The sequence below is a fragment of the Megachile rotundata genome, chromosome 11 (assembly GCF_050947335.1).
Source record: "Megachile rotundata isolate GNS110a chromosome 11, iyMegRotu1, whole genome shotgun sequence".
Taxonomy (NCBI): Eukaryota; Metazoa; Arthropoda; class Insecta; order Hymenoptera; family Megachilidae; genus Megachile; species Megachile rotundata.
The window spans coordinates 13229512-13244050 of record NC_134993.1 but is presented as its reverse complement, the minus strand read 5'-3'; the positions used below and the strand labels follow the sequence as shown (position 1 = coordinate 13244050).

Sequence of the window (14539 nt, the reverse complement as noted above, 5' to 3'; positions counted from 1 at the left end):
GCGCGTGGTCGCGTGTAATTATACGTACGTCCGTACGTTTGTTTGCTCATCAGTTTAGTCACAAAACGTTTCTGTATCAATTAATTAATTTATTTATTTATCATTTGTGAAATAAGTTACGAGTCGACCGATTAAATACATTTACTAAAAGCTAACAACGGATCCTTATTTAAACCTTTACATCGCGTCAAAATGAAATCTGTGCGCTTCTTGAAGCTTCTCGATTTTGTCCTCCCTTCTTTCTTTCCAGTACAATGCGACGATGATCAATGATATTAGACCGCAAGTTCCGGTCAACGCGGCGGCACTCAATAAAATTAATTTGCTGGGAGTCACGAACAACTGCGCCTTCCACCTTGAAGGTTCAGCGATGGGGTTCGGTATCACCACCATCTGGGAGTTTGGAATGATCTGCGGCCACTCTCGGGACTTGCCACCGACCTGTCAAAGAAAAGACAAGGTTAATAGTCATCACGATACAAGGTCATTCAGCTGCTTACCCCAATGGTTAGACCGTCCACAAAGTTTGGCGTCCTGCCCAGACCAAAGGTAGTGTAGGGCAAATTAAGGGAAAAGTGAGCACTCTGCGGTAGCTGGGCAGCAATCGCGTTCCTAGGACTACCGTCTTGAGTGGTGGTCCGGTAGGCTATCGACGGACCAGGAAGATTCGTTCCGTAGGTTCTTTTCTTCTTGCCCAAAGAACCCGGAGAAATAGGATACAAGCTATTATTGCGGCCGGTGAGCACCATCACCTTGACAAAGTTCGCGTCATAGTCTAAACTATTCTTGAACGCCGCGGTGCGATACGCGTTGTTACTCTTATCAAGTTCCACCAAGATAACATCTAGGATACCGTCCTGGTAGAAGTCGTAGAATACCGCCATCGCTGTTTCGTTGTGGAAAGGGTTCAGTGCCTGCCATTTAACCTCGAATTTCCTACTGAAGCCATCGCAGGAGTCGCAGGCGACGTTCTCCAGTAGATAAGAACGCTTTTGCTTGCTGACGGTCGACTTCAGTGTCGCTAGGAGATCTGGATAGCCGTCCATGTTGAAGTCGCCACCGCGAAGGGTTATGGTGTCGGTGTATCGTTGCCCGTCGGGCTTCACGAAGCCCCATAACACATTGTTACCGTCCCTCAAGTTCACTTGCAGGTTGTGCCACTTGTTCGAGTACATCATGATCGTGCTGTTGGTACATTGATCGTCGAAACAAAGAGGCAGAAGCAGGTCCATTTTCCCTGTCAACTCGACGTCCAAGTAAAGAGCTTGTCCGATCACCCCGTCGAAGTTGTGCAACGATATCTCATAGGGGAACGGGATGGAATAACGGTAGTCGAAGCCTTGGTCAATGCCCAGCCAAATTTCGAAGCGTGTGCTCGTGGTGACGACCAGGTCCGCTAAAAAGTCGTTGTTCAGATCCAAATAGGCGTTAGAGTGAGGCTGACTGATGGATGAATTTGTTGGATGATTGGATGAGCTCATTGGTACACGCGTTGGTGGCCTCCTGCTTTGGTCAAACACCCAGAACATACTTTTGCCATTGTCATCTAAGCCAAACAGGTCAATTATCATGTCTCCGTTGTAGTCTAGCGCCAGTGGCTGCCCGATCATTTTGATTAGTGGTTTATCCGCATTCGTGCAATTCAGCCGACCATCTCCACCCCACAGTATGTGAACGTACGACCGCTTATCTTCCTTGTCAAAGGTGATCACCAGTACATCCATAAAAACATCTCCATCAAAATCTCCAGGCACAACGCCTACGACAAGGCGTGAGAAGGTGCAGCTCAGGTTGGAGCTGGGCCTCAACAATGGCTCCTGTTCGGCAGCCAGGAAAATCTGAACTGTGGTCCCATTTTTACGCAGCATGAACACGTCGGTCAACTCGTCGGAGTTGAAGTCTCCGAATGCGGCTGGCATGCCATCGAGCACGTTCCCGAACACCGCTGAAGTAATGTCATTGCATCTGACGATGATCACGGCCGTAAAAACGTGGAGGATTATCAGTAGAACTTGCATTGTATCTGTGAAAGAAAACGTTCCTGTAAGAGAAATTCAAGACACTGCTGCTGATGTGCTGTTTATACACTGATGTAATATTCTTAATTACAATGGGATTCAGTATTGAATTAACTGCGCGTCTAACCTATAAAATTTGTGAAGTAAAAGTATGAGTCTGACCGATACAGAAAATCGGAGGCTGACGATTTAAATGATCTAATTGTTGACAGTGTTTATTAGATTCTAGATATTATTTAGAATAACTCACCGTTGTAAAAGTAACTCGCGCGCAACTTAACCAACTTCTTTTTCGGTCATTTCTGTTTTGACAGCTGATTCATAACCACCGCATCACCGCCCTCTACTTAGTGTTTGCGCCATCGAGAACCTCGGAGATTTACATATCTGCAAAGAAAGAAAATATTCAGTGACAGAAAGATTTTCAAGTTAGTTTTGCATAAAATAACAGAATGTTTATGTTTAAAATAATTTGTGATGTCAACGTATTCCGTGACGTCAGAGCGTGTCTTTATCGACGATAGGTATACGTTGAAATTGTACGTAAATCGTAACCTGCTAGATGTATCCACTAGATTAGAATTAGATTTGGATCATTTGTCCGAACAGGTTCTTATCTGTTTGCTATCTGGTTATCTAATTAAATGTGCCAGATCACGTATCATAAAAATAGGATTGATAAATGAATCTTCTTTCCGTCAGAAGATGCCGTGCTGATCGTCACAATGAGAAAATGTTAAAACATCGAGAGTAAAGAAGAATGTGGAAGTGTATCAAAGATATCTGGCAGTATCACGTGTTAATTTTTAAGGTTAACCAATGACACATGGGAGCGCTGTTCAGTCCAGCACAGTGTAGCACAGTCAAGTAACGGTCTTCTACTTAAGTGGACGTCTGTCATCCGACGTATTGTTGAGTAATCGAAAACTGATGGAACATTCACGTGCTGGAAAGTAGAAACGTCTATCCTCTTCCATTGTAAGTGACAAGAAGAAAGCCAAGATTTCTTTTAAATGTTCTTTCATTATTTTTGATTTATCGTTTTGATGTATAGACATTCGCGACAAAGCTATTACGCTTTGGATTTCCAAGCGAACTTTGATTGACAGATCTGTTAAATACGATTTCATTAATCGATGAATCACTACTGGCGATGGATTCGAGATGTCGAACGGTATTCGCGAAACTTTAAATTATGTATTTCGCTCGTTCTCGTACAGTTCGAATTTATTTCGTTTATTACTCTATTGAGAATCTTATCTGTTGCGTGAATGATATCTCGTAAAGATCCATGTGAAATCCGCCGGTCGTGGTAATCGTGAGTTGTAGAAATGACTTTCCCGAAATAAGCACGTGTAGATTAGATTACATCTGTACGAGGCATTGCTTGATTCTGATATGTGTCATAATTACCACCCGTAAATTATTATAAGCAGTGCTGAATACAAATTTTATTTTATTCTCGGGTATTCTTGTAACGCGTCAAGTATTACTTTTGCCAAATTTTCGTGTGTTACATTTTTTTAGTTTAAAAACGATGTTATTGTTAAACAACAGTTTGTTAGTTCAGTTTGAACTGAACGAGTACGTGTTTTGAGGAAAAACTCGTAATATTTCCGTTTCATAAATAAGAGAAGAAATTGAACATTTTTTGTCTGTGAAAGAAAAGTATGCAGAAGTAGTAATTAGGTAATTTTCTTAACATGTATTTTTCTTGTTTAACATAAAAAAACTGTGATTATAATGATATTAAAAGCATGACCTTTGTTTTATAACAATCTCATTATGCTAATTGTATTATTAAATATTTATATTCCATGTCAAAATTTTATAAAATGTATTCATTATTTTTTTTTAATAAAAAACATTCTCTTATCTCATTTTAAATATCCAATGGAAAAGTTCTATAAAAGCAAAATGATACAAATATCAAAAAAATTTCATATAAAATGTACAGAAAGTTTATTTATATAGCCTGATGATAATTATGAGTTTATCAATAATTAGCTTCTTAATTCCAGAATACATTTTGCATTTCTGAATTTGCCTTGATAACTTATCCTTGTATAATTATCAAAACAAGTAGTCTTCATTCAAATTGATAAATAATTGTTTACCCTGCTATTGTATCTTATAAGGCTATACAGAATTTATTTTCTTATAAATTAAAAGAAAAAGTTGATTTTATGATCTTGATATGTTGATGTCATTATATAAATATATTATTACAAGTGCCGCAGAGACCTTCTTTCTTATCAGTTGATATAATTTATTTTCTTTCATGTGTCATTTATGCATGTTTTTACTTTCTAAAACAATGTATATTATGTTTACAAATAATGCAAATTGAAAATTTTACATTGTACATGTTTTTAATCATTTTTTATCTTGTTTCAGAGACTTGTAGAAAATATTAGTAAATGAATAATCAATTATCATGGATGGAAAAGTAAAAGCAGAAAGAAGGAAGAATCCTCGAGTAGGAGCAAATCCTCTTAGTATATTAACGTTTGCGTAAGTGTTGTGAAATTCATAGAAATTTCAGCCTTTTTTTTTTGCTAGTCATTGACACGTAGAATCAAGGCAGTAAATAGGTATTACTGTGATATCTGATACCAAGAAAGATTCTGTACATAGAACAAAAATTATCTTGAATTCCCCAACTAAGTAAATAAATGAAGTTTACAATCTATTTATTGTTATCTATTAGTATTCTTAAGTAAAACTTTGTAGAGGAATTTTTTCTTTATCTTTAATCAATTACCATTGATATTAGTTACTTAAAAACAAAGATAAGGTATACACCTTGAAATATTTTGTATAGTCATTGATAAAGATAAGAAGAGACAAAATTATATCACGTTTATACTTAAATCAAATTAATCTGAAACGTTTTATATTTCTCTAACATTGCTTTTTTTAACTTTTATCAACAGGTTTACCTTGCCTATATTTTGGAGAGGCTGCCGCAAGGATCTAGAAATAACTGATTTATACAGACCTCTGAAAGAACATACAAGCGGTCATGTGGGTAAAAAAATATCAAAATTATGGGAAAAAGAATATAAAGCATATGAGAAGCAAAAATCGCTTAACGAAGAAAAAGCCAGCAGTGATAAAAAGTATGATGTTAAAAAGAAACTGAAGGAGCCCAGTTTAGTAAAAATTCTTCTAAAATGTTTCGGTTGTCAGTTTGCGATATATGGATTAATTTTAGCAGTTTTAGAAATCTTTTTCAGGTACGTACAAAAACTGTGATATACTCTCTTACAATTTTTTACATAGAATTTTAAAAATCTATTTAATGTTTGTTCAGATCATTACAGCCTTTGTTTCTCGGTCTTCTTATCAAATACTACAGTAAGACGAGATCATACAATTTTTCTGACCCAGAAGTTTATGAAAGCGAAGATACGACCAAATTGTTAAGTCCCTTTTACCCTTGTGTATCCCAGATCTGCTAGTCCTTCAACCTTTATATTTTGTGTCGTAGAGCTTCATTAATTTCCTCCTCTAAAATGTCTAAATGTATAGATTTGCTGTCTTTCTTTTAACATTGTAGCAGTAGTTGCATTGATTAGAAAATTGTTACATTACAAATATTCATATTGAACATGTTTTAACAATTTACTTTTGTTTCATATACAGAGTGATGCAGCCAATATTCCTTAGCCGACTTTTAAGCTACTACAGCAGTGACGTAGTAACAAAAGATGAGGCATACTGGTATGCAGGCGGTGTGGTCTTATGTTCAGGCGCATTAATATTTGTTATACACCCATACATGATGGGTGTACTTCACACGGGAATGAAAATGCGAGTGGCCTGTTGTACATTAATCTACAGAAAGGCTCTGAAACTTTCAAGAACAGCTTTAGGAGAAACGACAATTGGACAAGCAGTTAATCTTCTCTCCAACGATGTTAACAGATTTGATGTAGCAATTATACATCTACATTATTTGTGGATTGGACCACTAGAAACATTAATTATTACATATTTCATGTATACCGAAGTCGAAGTACCTGCTCTTCTTGGAGTTACGATTCTCTTATTGTTTATCCCTCTTCAAGGTATATCTCAGATACTAAAGTGATACTTGCCTTGTATATTTTTTATATTATTATCTTCTTTTAGGATATTTGGGTAAAAAGTCCTCCATATTCAGGCTGAAAACTGCTCTCAGAACGGATGAAAGGGTCCGATTAACTAACGAAATTATTACCGGTATTCAGGCAATCAAAATGTACACCTGGGAGAGACCCTTTAGCGCTTTAGTCGAAAAAGCAAGAAGGTATATATTTTTCAAACATTCTCTTATTATTTTATTCTAAATGTTTATGTTTGTAGGAGAGAAATCAGCGTCATACGAGCCATGTCTTTGATCAGAGGTGTCATTATGTCCTTCATCATGTTCACCACAAGAATGGCCCTCTTCGTTACTATTATAGCATACATTTTATATGGTAAAAAGATAACTGCCGAGAAAGTGTTCATGTTACAAGCGTACTACAACATTCTGCGTCAAACTATGACTGTTTATTTTCCGCAAGGTAAAAATCGAATAAATACTGATAAGAGTTGATTGAACCTAATCAGACCGTTCTTACAGGAATAACGCAAATGGCTGAACTGATGGTTTCCATAAAACGTTTGCAAAAATTCATGTTGTACGAGGAAATGGAGATTTCACAAAATACAGGAGGAGATTACAAAACAGGATCAAAGGACGAAGAGAAGAGTAAAAATGACATCACTGTAGACAAAGAAGTAAACGATACTTCAAGAACTAACAATTGCGAAAATGACAACGTTATGTCAATAAAAAATGCTACTGCCAAATGGATCTCATACGAGCAAGAGGACACCTTGAAGAACATTACCATCGAAGCGAAACCGGGCGAGTTGATCGCCGTTGTCGGTCAAGTCGGTTCCGGAAAAAGCAGCTTACTTAATTTAATACTTAAAGAGTTACCCGTACAGTCGGGTAGTATACAGGTATATTACACTCATCTCTGTAACCACGTTTAACATTAACTACCCTAACCTAACCATCATTCAGGTAAACGGAAAACTAGCGTACGCCAGTCAAGAGCCGTGGTTATTCGCCGGTTCCGTCAGACAGAACATACTCTTCGGAAGACAAATGGATCAATATCGATACGATCGAGTGGTCAGAGCGTGTCAATTAAAGAGAGACTTTAGTTTGTTACCGTACGGTGATAAGACGATCGTTGGTGAAAGAGGAATCAGCTTATCGGGTGGACAACGCGCTAGGTACGTAAACAATACACAACTATTTTATGAGTGTATTAACGGGTCAATTTGTACAGGATTAACTTGGCTAGAGCAGTGTACGCAGAGGCCGATATGTACTTACTAGATGATCCACTGAGCGCTGTGGATGCTCACGTTGGAAAGCACATGTTCGAAGAATGTGTGGAAAAGTACTTACGAGGAAAGACTAGGATCATTGTTACTCATCAGCTGCAGTACTTAAGAAACGTCGATAGGATAATTGTGTTGAAGGACGGCGAAATACAGGCAGAAGGGTACATTCTTGTCCTTTAATGTACACTATTAACTTGTGTAAGTTAATTCATAGTATTCATGGCATTTTTCTTGCAGTACTTACGACGAGCTCGCCTCAATGGGAATAGACTTTGGAAGACTCCTGGAGAATCAACCAAACGACGAAGAGCAAAAGTCAGGGTCCGCTCCACCTAGCAGAAGCACTTCCCGAAATGCTAGTATCTCATCTTTAAGCTCCCTGAAGAGCAGCATCGCCGAGAAGGATGACCCAATAGAGGTGAGTATATTTATTCAAGGTCGTTTAAGAACCAAATTGAACGTGTTCGTTAAATTAGGTAGCCGAGACTCGCTCGAAAGGTAAAGTTTCCGGCAAAGTGTACTCAGGATACTTCCTCGCAGCAGGAAACGGGTGCGTGATCGTTATAGTTGGTTTGCTCTGCGTTATGGCGCAAGGATTAGCCAGCGGCAGCGACTTCTTTATCTCCCAGTGGGTCAACATGGAAGAAAAATACGTGAGTACCAGCTTCGCCTTTAAGTCTGAAATAGATGTTTAAATCTGAAATGTGTAAAGGTAAATGAAACGGAGGACGGCCTGGTAGAAGATTGGAAGGGACCCATTAGCCGCGAGATTTGCATGTACCTGTACAGCGCTCTAATCCTGCTGACCGTCATCATCACCTTAACACGTTCATTCTCCTTCTTCTCGGCGTGCATGAAAGCGTCTACCAGACTGCACGACCGCATGTTCCAATGCATCAGTCGCGCCACTATGCGTTTCTTCAACACCAACACGTCGGGGCGTGTATTAAATAGATTCTCGAAGGACATGGGAGCGGTAGACGAGGTGCTGCCAATGGCGCTAATCGATTGCGTACAAATTGGCTTATCTCTGTGCGGTATTATAATCGTGGTCGGTATAGCCAATCCGTGGCTTATGATACCTACCGTGATCATAGGAGTAATTTTCTTCTACATTCGGGTTTTCTATCTGGCCACCAGTCGCAGCGTGAAGCGTCTCGAAGGAGTCAGTAAGTTCCCACAAATTTATTCTAGTATTTCTTGATTTTTAAGAAGAAAGCAAGCAATTATAACTGGGGTCGTTGTTTGTAGCTCGTTCGCCGGTGTTCGCGCATCTCAGCGCAACACTGCAAGGATTACCGACGATAAGAGCGTTCGGAGCGCAAGAAATCCTCACGAAGGAGTTCGATCAACATCAAGACTTGCACTCGTCGACGTGGTACGTATTCATAGCGTCTTCAAGAGCGTTTGCGTTCTGGCTGGACTTCTTCTGCGTCATCTACATCGGCTTGGTCACTATGAGTTTCTTAGTAATGTTCGACGCTACTTCTACGGAGGGCGGTAGTGTTGGACTCGCCATCACGCAAAGTATAGGCTTGACGGGTATGTTTCAATGGGGTATGCGACAAAGTACCGAGCTAGAGAATCAGATGACGTCCGTCGAGCGTGTGCTGGAGTACAGGTGAGTTACAGGTGAAATTACACCACATTTCAACGGTTCCTTAACCGAGCTACTGTTTTAGCAACGTGGAGAGCGAGCCTCCGCTAGAGAGCGCACCTGACAAGAAACCCAGGGAGACCTGGCCAGAGGAGGGTAAAATAGAATTCAAAAACGTGGCGCTGCGCTACGACCCTGCGGAAGCTCCCGTACTGAAGGATCTGAACTTCATAGTCTACCCTCAAGAGAAGATAGGAATCGTCGGCAGAACCGGCGCCGGAAAGTCCTCCTTAATCTCAGCGATCTTCCGCTTCGCGTTCCTCGAGGGTGCCATCGAGATCGACGGCGTGAACATCATAGAGATCGGTCTGCACGATCTGCGGTCCAAGATCAGCATAATTCCTCAAGAACCATTCCTCTTCTCGGGTTCTTTAAGAAAGAATCTAGACCCCTTCGACAACTACAACGACGACGTGCTCTGGCAAGCCTTGAGCGAGGTGGAGCTTAAGGAGATGGGTCTGGACGCTCACATCAACGAAGGTGGCTCTAACTTGAGCGTCGGACAGCGTCAGCTGGTTTGCTTGGCACGAGCCATCGTCAAGAACAATCCGATACTTATCCTCGACGAAGCTACGGCGAACGTCGATCCGCGAACGGACGAGCTCATCCAGAAGACGATCCGCCAGAAGTTTGCTAAGTGCACGGTGCTGACCATCGCTCATCGTCTCAACACCGTCATGGACAGCGATCGCATACTGGTGATGGACGCCGGTAGTGCTGTGGTAAGTTCAGAGCAAGAGCAAAGTGTTCTTCAGTACGCGAGTATGTCTCTAATACAATTTCTCATCTTAGGAGTTCGACGCCCCACACATTTTGATACAGAAGAGTTCAGGATACTTGAAGAGCATGATAAACGAGACTGGACCCGCCACGGCGGAAGTCCTGAGAGAAGTAGCCCGCCAGACTTACGAGAACCGTACATCCACTGCCCTCTAATGACTTTCAAACGCATTTCTTGGACTCTGCATTATAGGTTAAATTTTGTAGGTCTGTCGATAATCTTTTTGTACGATAATCGAACTTTAGCTAAGCGAAAGTCCTTCCGCTTTCGTGGATACAGTATTATCGATTTTTGTGAATGAAATCACTTTATATCTCGACGACGTTTCGTCGATAAAACTCCTTAAAGAGGCGTCATTTTGTTTTTTGCGCCGTGCCACAAGTAGGGATAACTTTACCTCGCTGTTAAGTGATTTTGGAGATGTTTATACGCGTCTTTCTTGTTCTCGTGTTGGTGCTATGCGAGTATGAGGCGGATGCCTTTACAAGTAGATATCGGTAACAATTTTATTAAACATCGAAGATTGTACTTGATCTTGTGTACATAATCGTTGAAAGAATTAGAAATCTTGTTTGTATCGCATCGTTTGCTCGGTCTTACGTTAGGTACATTGTATCTGTTACGTAAAGCAAAGCTAACGATAGCGTTGTCAGTGCAAACGGTAGTTTGCAAACAGTGCAAGCTTCAAAATTCATAAATCATTCATATTTGTCGTACAAGCATAACTGTTTGTAGAAAAAAAAAAACAATTGCCTTATGTACAAGTGCCTATGTAATTTAATTATTGTAAATGAAAAATATAAATGCAGAGAATTTATCTTGCTAACGCCTCGTCTTTCTTTCAAGGTCAAAAGAAAACGCTTTCTGGAAATATAAATATTCTCGTTTATTAACGAACAATGTCTCGACGCGAGGAGAAACAGATCTGATTTTTTTTTGTCTTTTTTATTTGGTATATCGAGCCTTGTGAAACGCACAGACACGTTTAAAATGCTAACCGATTTCGCGACTATACAAAGTATAAAAAAAAGAGAAACTTGCGTGCATCTATCGTTAAAGTATACCTCCTATGTCTATACTCTGCTTACTCGGCTCGCAACAATTGCCCGGGACCAATTGCCCAAACACATTCTCGCGAGACAAGTACACTAGTGTATCGTAATACTGACAGTAAAGAGAGATTACTATACGTTAAAAATTAAGCTCAACGATCCGTCTGTAACACCTAAAATACAATTATATAACGGCTAGGTTACAACGTGGTTACAGATAATTACACGCTAGGATTAGAGTTAGAATTACAGGATGTTATACTCGCCGGATACAATTCTCTAAGTCTATGCAATAGTAACACCTTTAAATAACGGTATAAAAACTGATACATGTATGTATACACATAGATACGATATCCTTTTTCCCTTTACACGTATATACAAAACATTATAAAACATTTACGTTCATTCTTTATGCACGCATTCGTAAAATTAGGAAAGGAAACTGTGCAAATCTAAAAAAAATTTATAAAAAGATATAAATAATACTAGCTAAATAAATAAGGTGAGAGCACCGTATATACAGAGAGACACTCGCTCGCAACGATCGATGACGTCACACTGGCAACGAGATATCGCTGCGCTCGAAACGTGCTCGCGAGAAGGAAGACTGCGCATTGGCCGTTTCCATTTTTCGAATTTCGCGAATGCTCGATTGTACAACTGAAATAATTAGCTGCCTCGAGAACGCATTTCTGGCTGTCAGCTGCGAGAAATCGCGTGTGAGATTCGACAGGAAACGGATTGGCGTCGCGCACCTTTATTATGCTACAATAAAGTCTTTTACAAGCGTTTCGTCGCGCAATGGCGGTTCGTCAGTAACCAGATCAAAGACACGCATCTAAAAGCGGTTCTCGAACATTCTTAAACGTCACGAGACGCACGGGAACGCAAGCTATTTTACCGTATTTTTATATCGCGTCCGATCATTTCGCGTAAAACATTCGATCGAAATTACCTGTCGAGGTTATGATGCTTCGTTCGAATTCTCTTCCGTTTCGATGCGAGATTCTTTCAAACTCGGCCACCGAGACACAATGAGACACCAATTATCGTATAAAATTACGTTTCGCGGTTAAAATGCATACGAGTAAACGCGAAACGCCGGTTCGAACGAACTTCGAACGATAACGCGCGTCGGCGGCCATGACACTTGCGGTTCTCGAACCGCGCTCGACTATCGAACTACTCACAGAGCGCGGGAATATTTAAACCTTATCACGCTGACTGCCACCCTAATTTTCAATTACATCTTGTATAAATGTTTCCAAATACTTTCACAATATATTATTACATTTATTTTCTACAGATCTATGTAATTAATTTATTTTCACAGATTTATTAACGCGAGAATTTTTCATTGGGAAAGTGCATTTTTAACAAATACACAAGTTCTATCAATAACTTAAGTATCAATTTAAGTGTCACTCATTTGTGAGTGATGTGGCAGTCATCGCATGCGTTTATAAAACGCCGTAACTGTTTCAAGCAGCGGTCAATTTGCGCGCGAAAATTCAAACGTTTCAAACTTCCCCGTTCGGAGAATGTTTAAACGAGAACCTCGAGGCTCTCTCGCGACCGTTTATAAAACACCGTAACTGTTTCAAGCAGCGGTCAATTTGCGCGCGAAAATTCAAACTTCCCACAGGACTTTCCCGTTGGTTTTCGAATTAAACGAGGACCTCGAGGCTCTCCCGCGACCGAGCCTTCTGTTGTCCGCATTTCCCGTTCGCCTGCACGATCATGGCGACGGACTGGCAGTTTTCGGAGCTGATTGGCCGAACGGGCGGCATCGCCAATCGAAGTTTGTACCAGAACTTCTTCCCGCCGGACGCGGGAACGTTCTCGTTCCATTTCAAAATGGTGAGGCGGTCGAGCGAGGGCTCCTCGCAGCCCCGAGTCGATCTCTTCGCGATCGTGGTCGCGTTAGGCAGCTTCTTCGTGACGATGACTATCGTTCGCACGGAGAAGGACAGTTGTTTGAGGACGGCACCTACAGTGCTCTCGTTCCAGGCGTTGCCTAGCGAGTCGGGGCTGAGGACGACGATGACCCTTCGACTCGCTGCGACGTGCGGTCCGATCTCCAATCCCCCTGCAAAATATTTTCTTTTAGTACAAATTTTGCGAGGGAAGTGCGAATTCTCTCCGTAAAAATTTTATTCTCACTACTGGGGGGATCCCCTCGATATCAGTCAAGAAACACGATCAGTCGTTGAAACGACGAGGATCGAATATCGGTGAGACACATACAAGCAAAGGAAAGATTGCAACTTTCTTATTTCTTACTATTTTTTCATGAAACTTTTACTGTCGTATTTGTCTAGTTTTCCTGATTAAAATGACACCAGACATGATATAATTACGTTAACAATTGCGTGTGTAACGAGTGATTCAAGTTTTTAACATGAAAGAGGACGGCGAATGGGAAAGAAAGAGAGGCAGAAGGTTGAAGCGTTCGGCAAACACGAAAGACTCGTGCGTGTTCTGTCTTTTAAATTAAAAAATCAAAATTCTTTATTTTTGCTTTTTCGTCAATGGAACTTTTACCATCTTTGTCTCGTTTTTCTGATTAAAATGACACCAAACGCGATATGATCACGATCGTAATTACTTATGTAGCAAGCCATAAAAGTTTCGGGCTTTCACACTTACGGCAAACTTTACATTTACGGCAGAGAATTCCTCCTAACGGCTTGCTATACAAGTAACTATGATTTTAATTATACCGTGTTTGGTAGCATTTTAATCACAAAAACGGGACGAATACGATAATCAAAGCTTCATTCGCGAAAAGCAAAAATAAAGAATTTTGATTTTTGAATTTAAAAGACAGAACACGCACGAGTCTTTCACGTTCGCCGAACCTCAGTCCCTCTTTGTCTTTTTCTATGTTCGGCTCGCTACAAAGAATGTAGTACCTATTCCATAAATGTTACAATCGAGACCCGAAGTTTTAACATTTACGAAGAGAATACTGTACTGATGACAAAGACTCTCCCGCAATTTACATGAATAAAATCTCTACACGGGCCAATTTTGTCCCGCCAATTAGAAGGAAATTAGCGTCTGAATATTTTGCGGGCAGCCGTTATCAGCGTTGATATTCATGAGATGCGGATTGGATGCGAAACTAGATGGTTGCTAACTTTCGCCCATATTCCCAGTAATAATTGCGGTCGTTTTGCTTTTCTTTCCACTCATCGAATATCCTTCGACGATTACTCGTTTAATCGATTATTTTAAGGTCGTTAAATTTTGGACTTACAGTTTTGATTCAGCTGAGAGAGCTCCAACGACGTGCACTTGTAACGATGCCTCGATTCTAGGGTGGGTATCACTATACCGATGACCAGATTGGAATCCTTCTCGTGGTAGCACACCAAAGCGTCGCATTCCTTGCCGTCTGCAATTCATGATCACGTTACCCGCGTGCCTTTTCTCCGTTCTCCTTTCTACTCATCGAGCATATTTCGAGAATAAAAGGTGACCGCGATTACTTCGAGTTAGAAAGGTGACTCACTGCTCGCTTCAACGCTGTTAGGTATGCTTTAAATCTACCCATGTCACGTATAAATAGTGTGACGGGGATAATAGAGACCTTCAATCTTTTCAAAATATTAACAAGGTTAACAAAGGGTTG

The 14539-nt window shown here is 40.4% G+C and overlaps 3 protein-coding genes across 5 annotated transcripts in view; 1 reads left to right on the top strand and 2 right to left on the bottom strand.

The window, feature by feature from the left end:
• Positions 1–68: 68 nt before the first annotated feature.
• LOC143263906 (T-cell immunomodulatory protein-like) lies at positions 69–11996 on the bottom strand. Its single transcript, XM_012298874.2, has 4 exons — positions 11858–11996; positions 2269–2405; positions 501–2023; positions 69–441 (listed from the first exon to the last, which is right to left on the bottom strand). Exons 3-4 carry the CDS (start codon positions 2016–2018, stop codon positions 178–180), a joined length of 1782 nt encoding a protein of 593 aa, XP_012154264.1. The 5' UTR covers positions 2019–2023; positions 2269–2405; positions 11858–11996; the 3' UTR covers positions 69–177.
• Positions 2855–10673, top strand: LOC100874684 (putative multidrug resistance-associated protein lethal(2)03659). Of its 3 annotated transcripts, XM_076536845.1 has the most exons (17): positions 2876–2996; positions 3546–3707; positions 4416–4532; positions 4955–5257; positions 5335–5442; positions 5667–6091; positions 6156–6312; positions 6369–6571; positions 6631–7016; positions 7081–7295; positions 7352–7570; positions 7647–7827; positions 7886–8062; positions 8122–8578; positions 8661–9030; positions 9092–9788; positions 9859–10673. In XM_076536845.1, the coding sequence occupies exons 3-17, from the start codon at positions 4456–4458 to the stop codon at positions 10000–10002; spliced, it is 4119 nt and encodes a 1372-aa protein (XP_076392960.1). In that variant the 5' UTR covers positions 2876–2996; positions 3546–3707; positions 4416–4455; the 3' UTR covers positions 10003–10673. The 3 variants fall into 3 exon arrangements, with proteins under 3 accessions (XP_076392959.1, XP_003699343.2, XP_076392960.1); XM_076536844.1 differs by lacking the exon at positions 3546–3707 and having other exon boundaries at positions 2855–2996; XM_003699295.3 differs by lacking the exons at positions 3546–3707; positions 5335–5442 and having other exon boundaries at positions 2855–2996.
• LOC100884089 (interleukin-1 receptor accessory protein-like 1-B) overlaps positions 5664–14539 on the bottom strand; it is a 115906-nt gene continuing 107030 nt past the window's right edge. Inside the window, exons 6-7 of the mRNA XM_076536876.1 lie at positions 14165–14302; positions 5664–12991 (exon numbers count right to left, since the gene is read on the bottom strand). Coding sequence (XP_076392991.1) covers positions 12570–12991; positions 14165–14302 — 560 coding nt within the window. The 3' untranslated portion in view covers positions 5664–12569. The remainder of the gene's footprint in view (positions 12992–14164; positions 14303–14539) is intronic.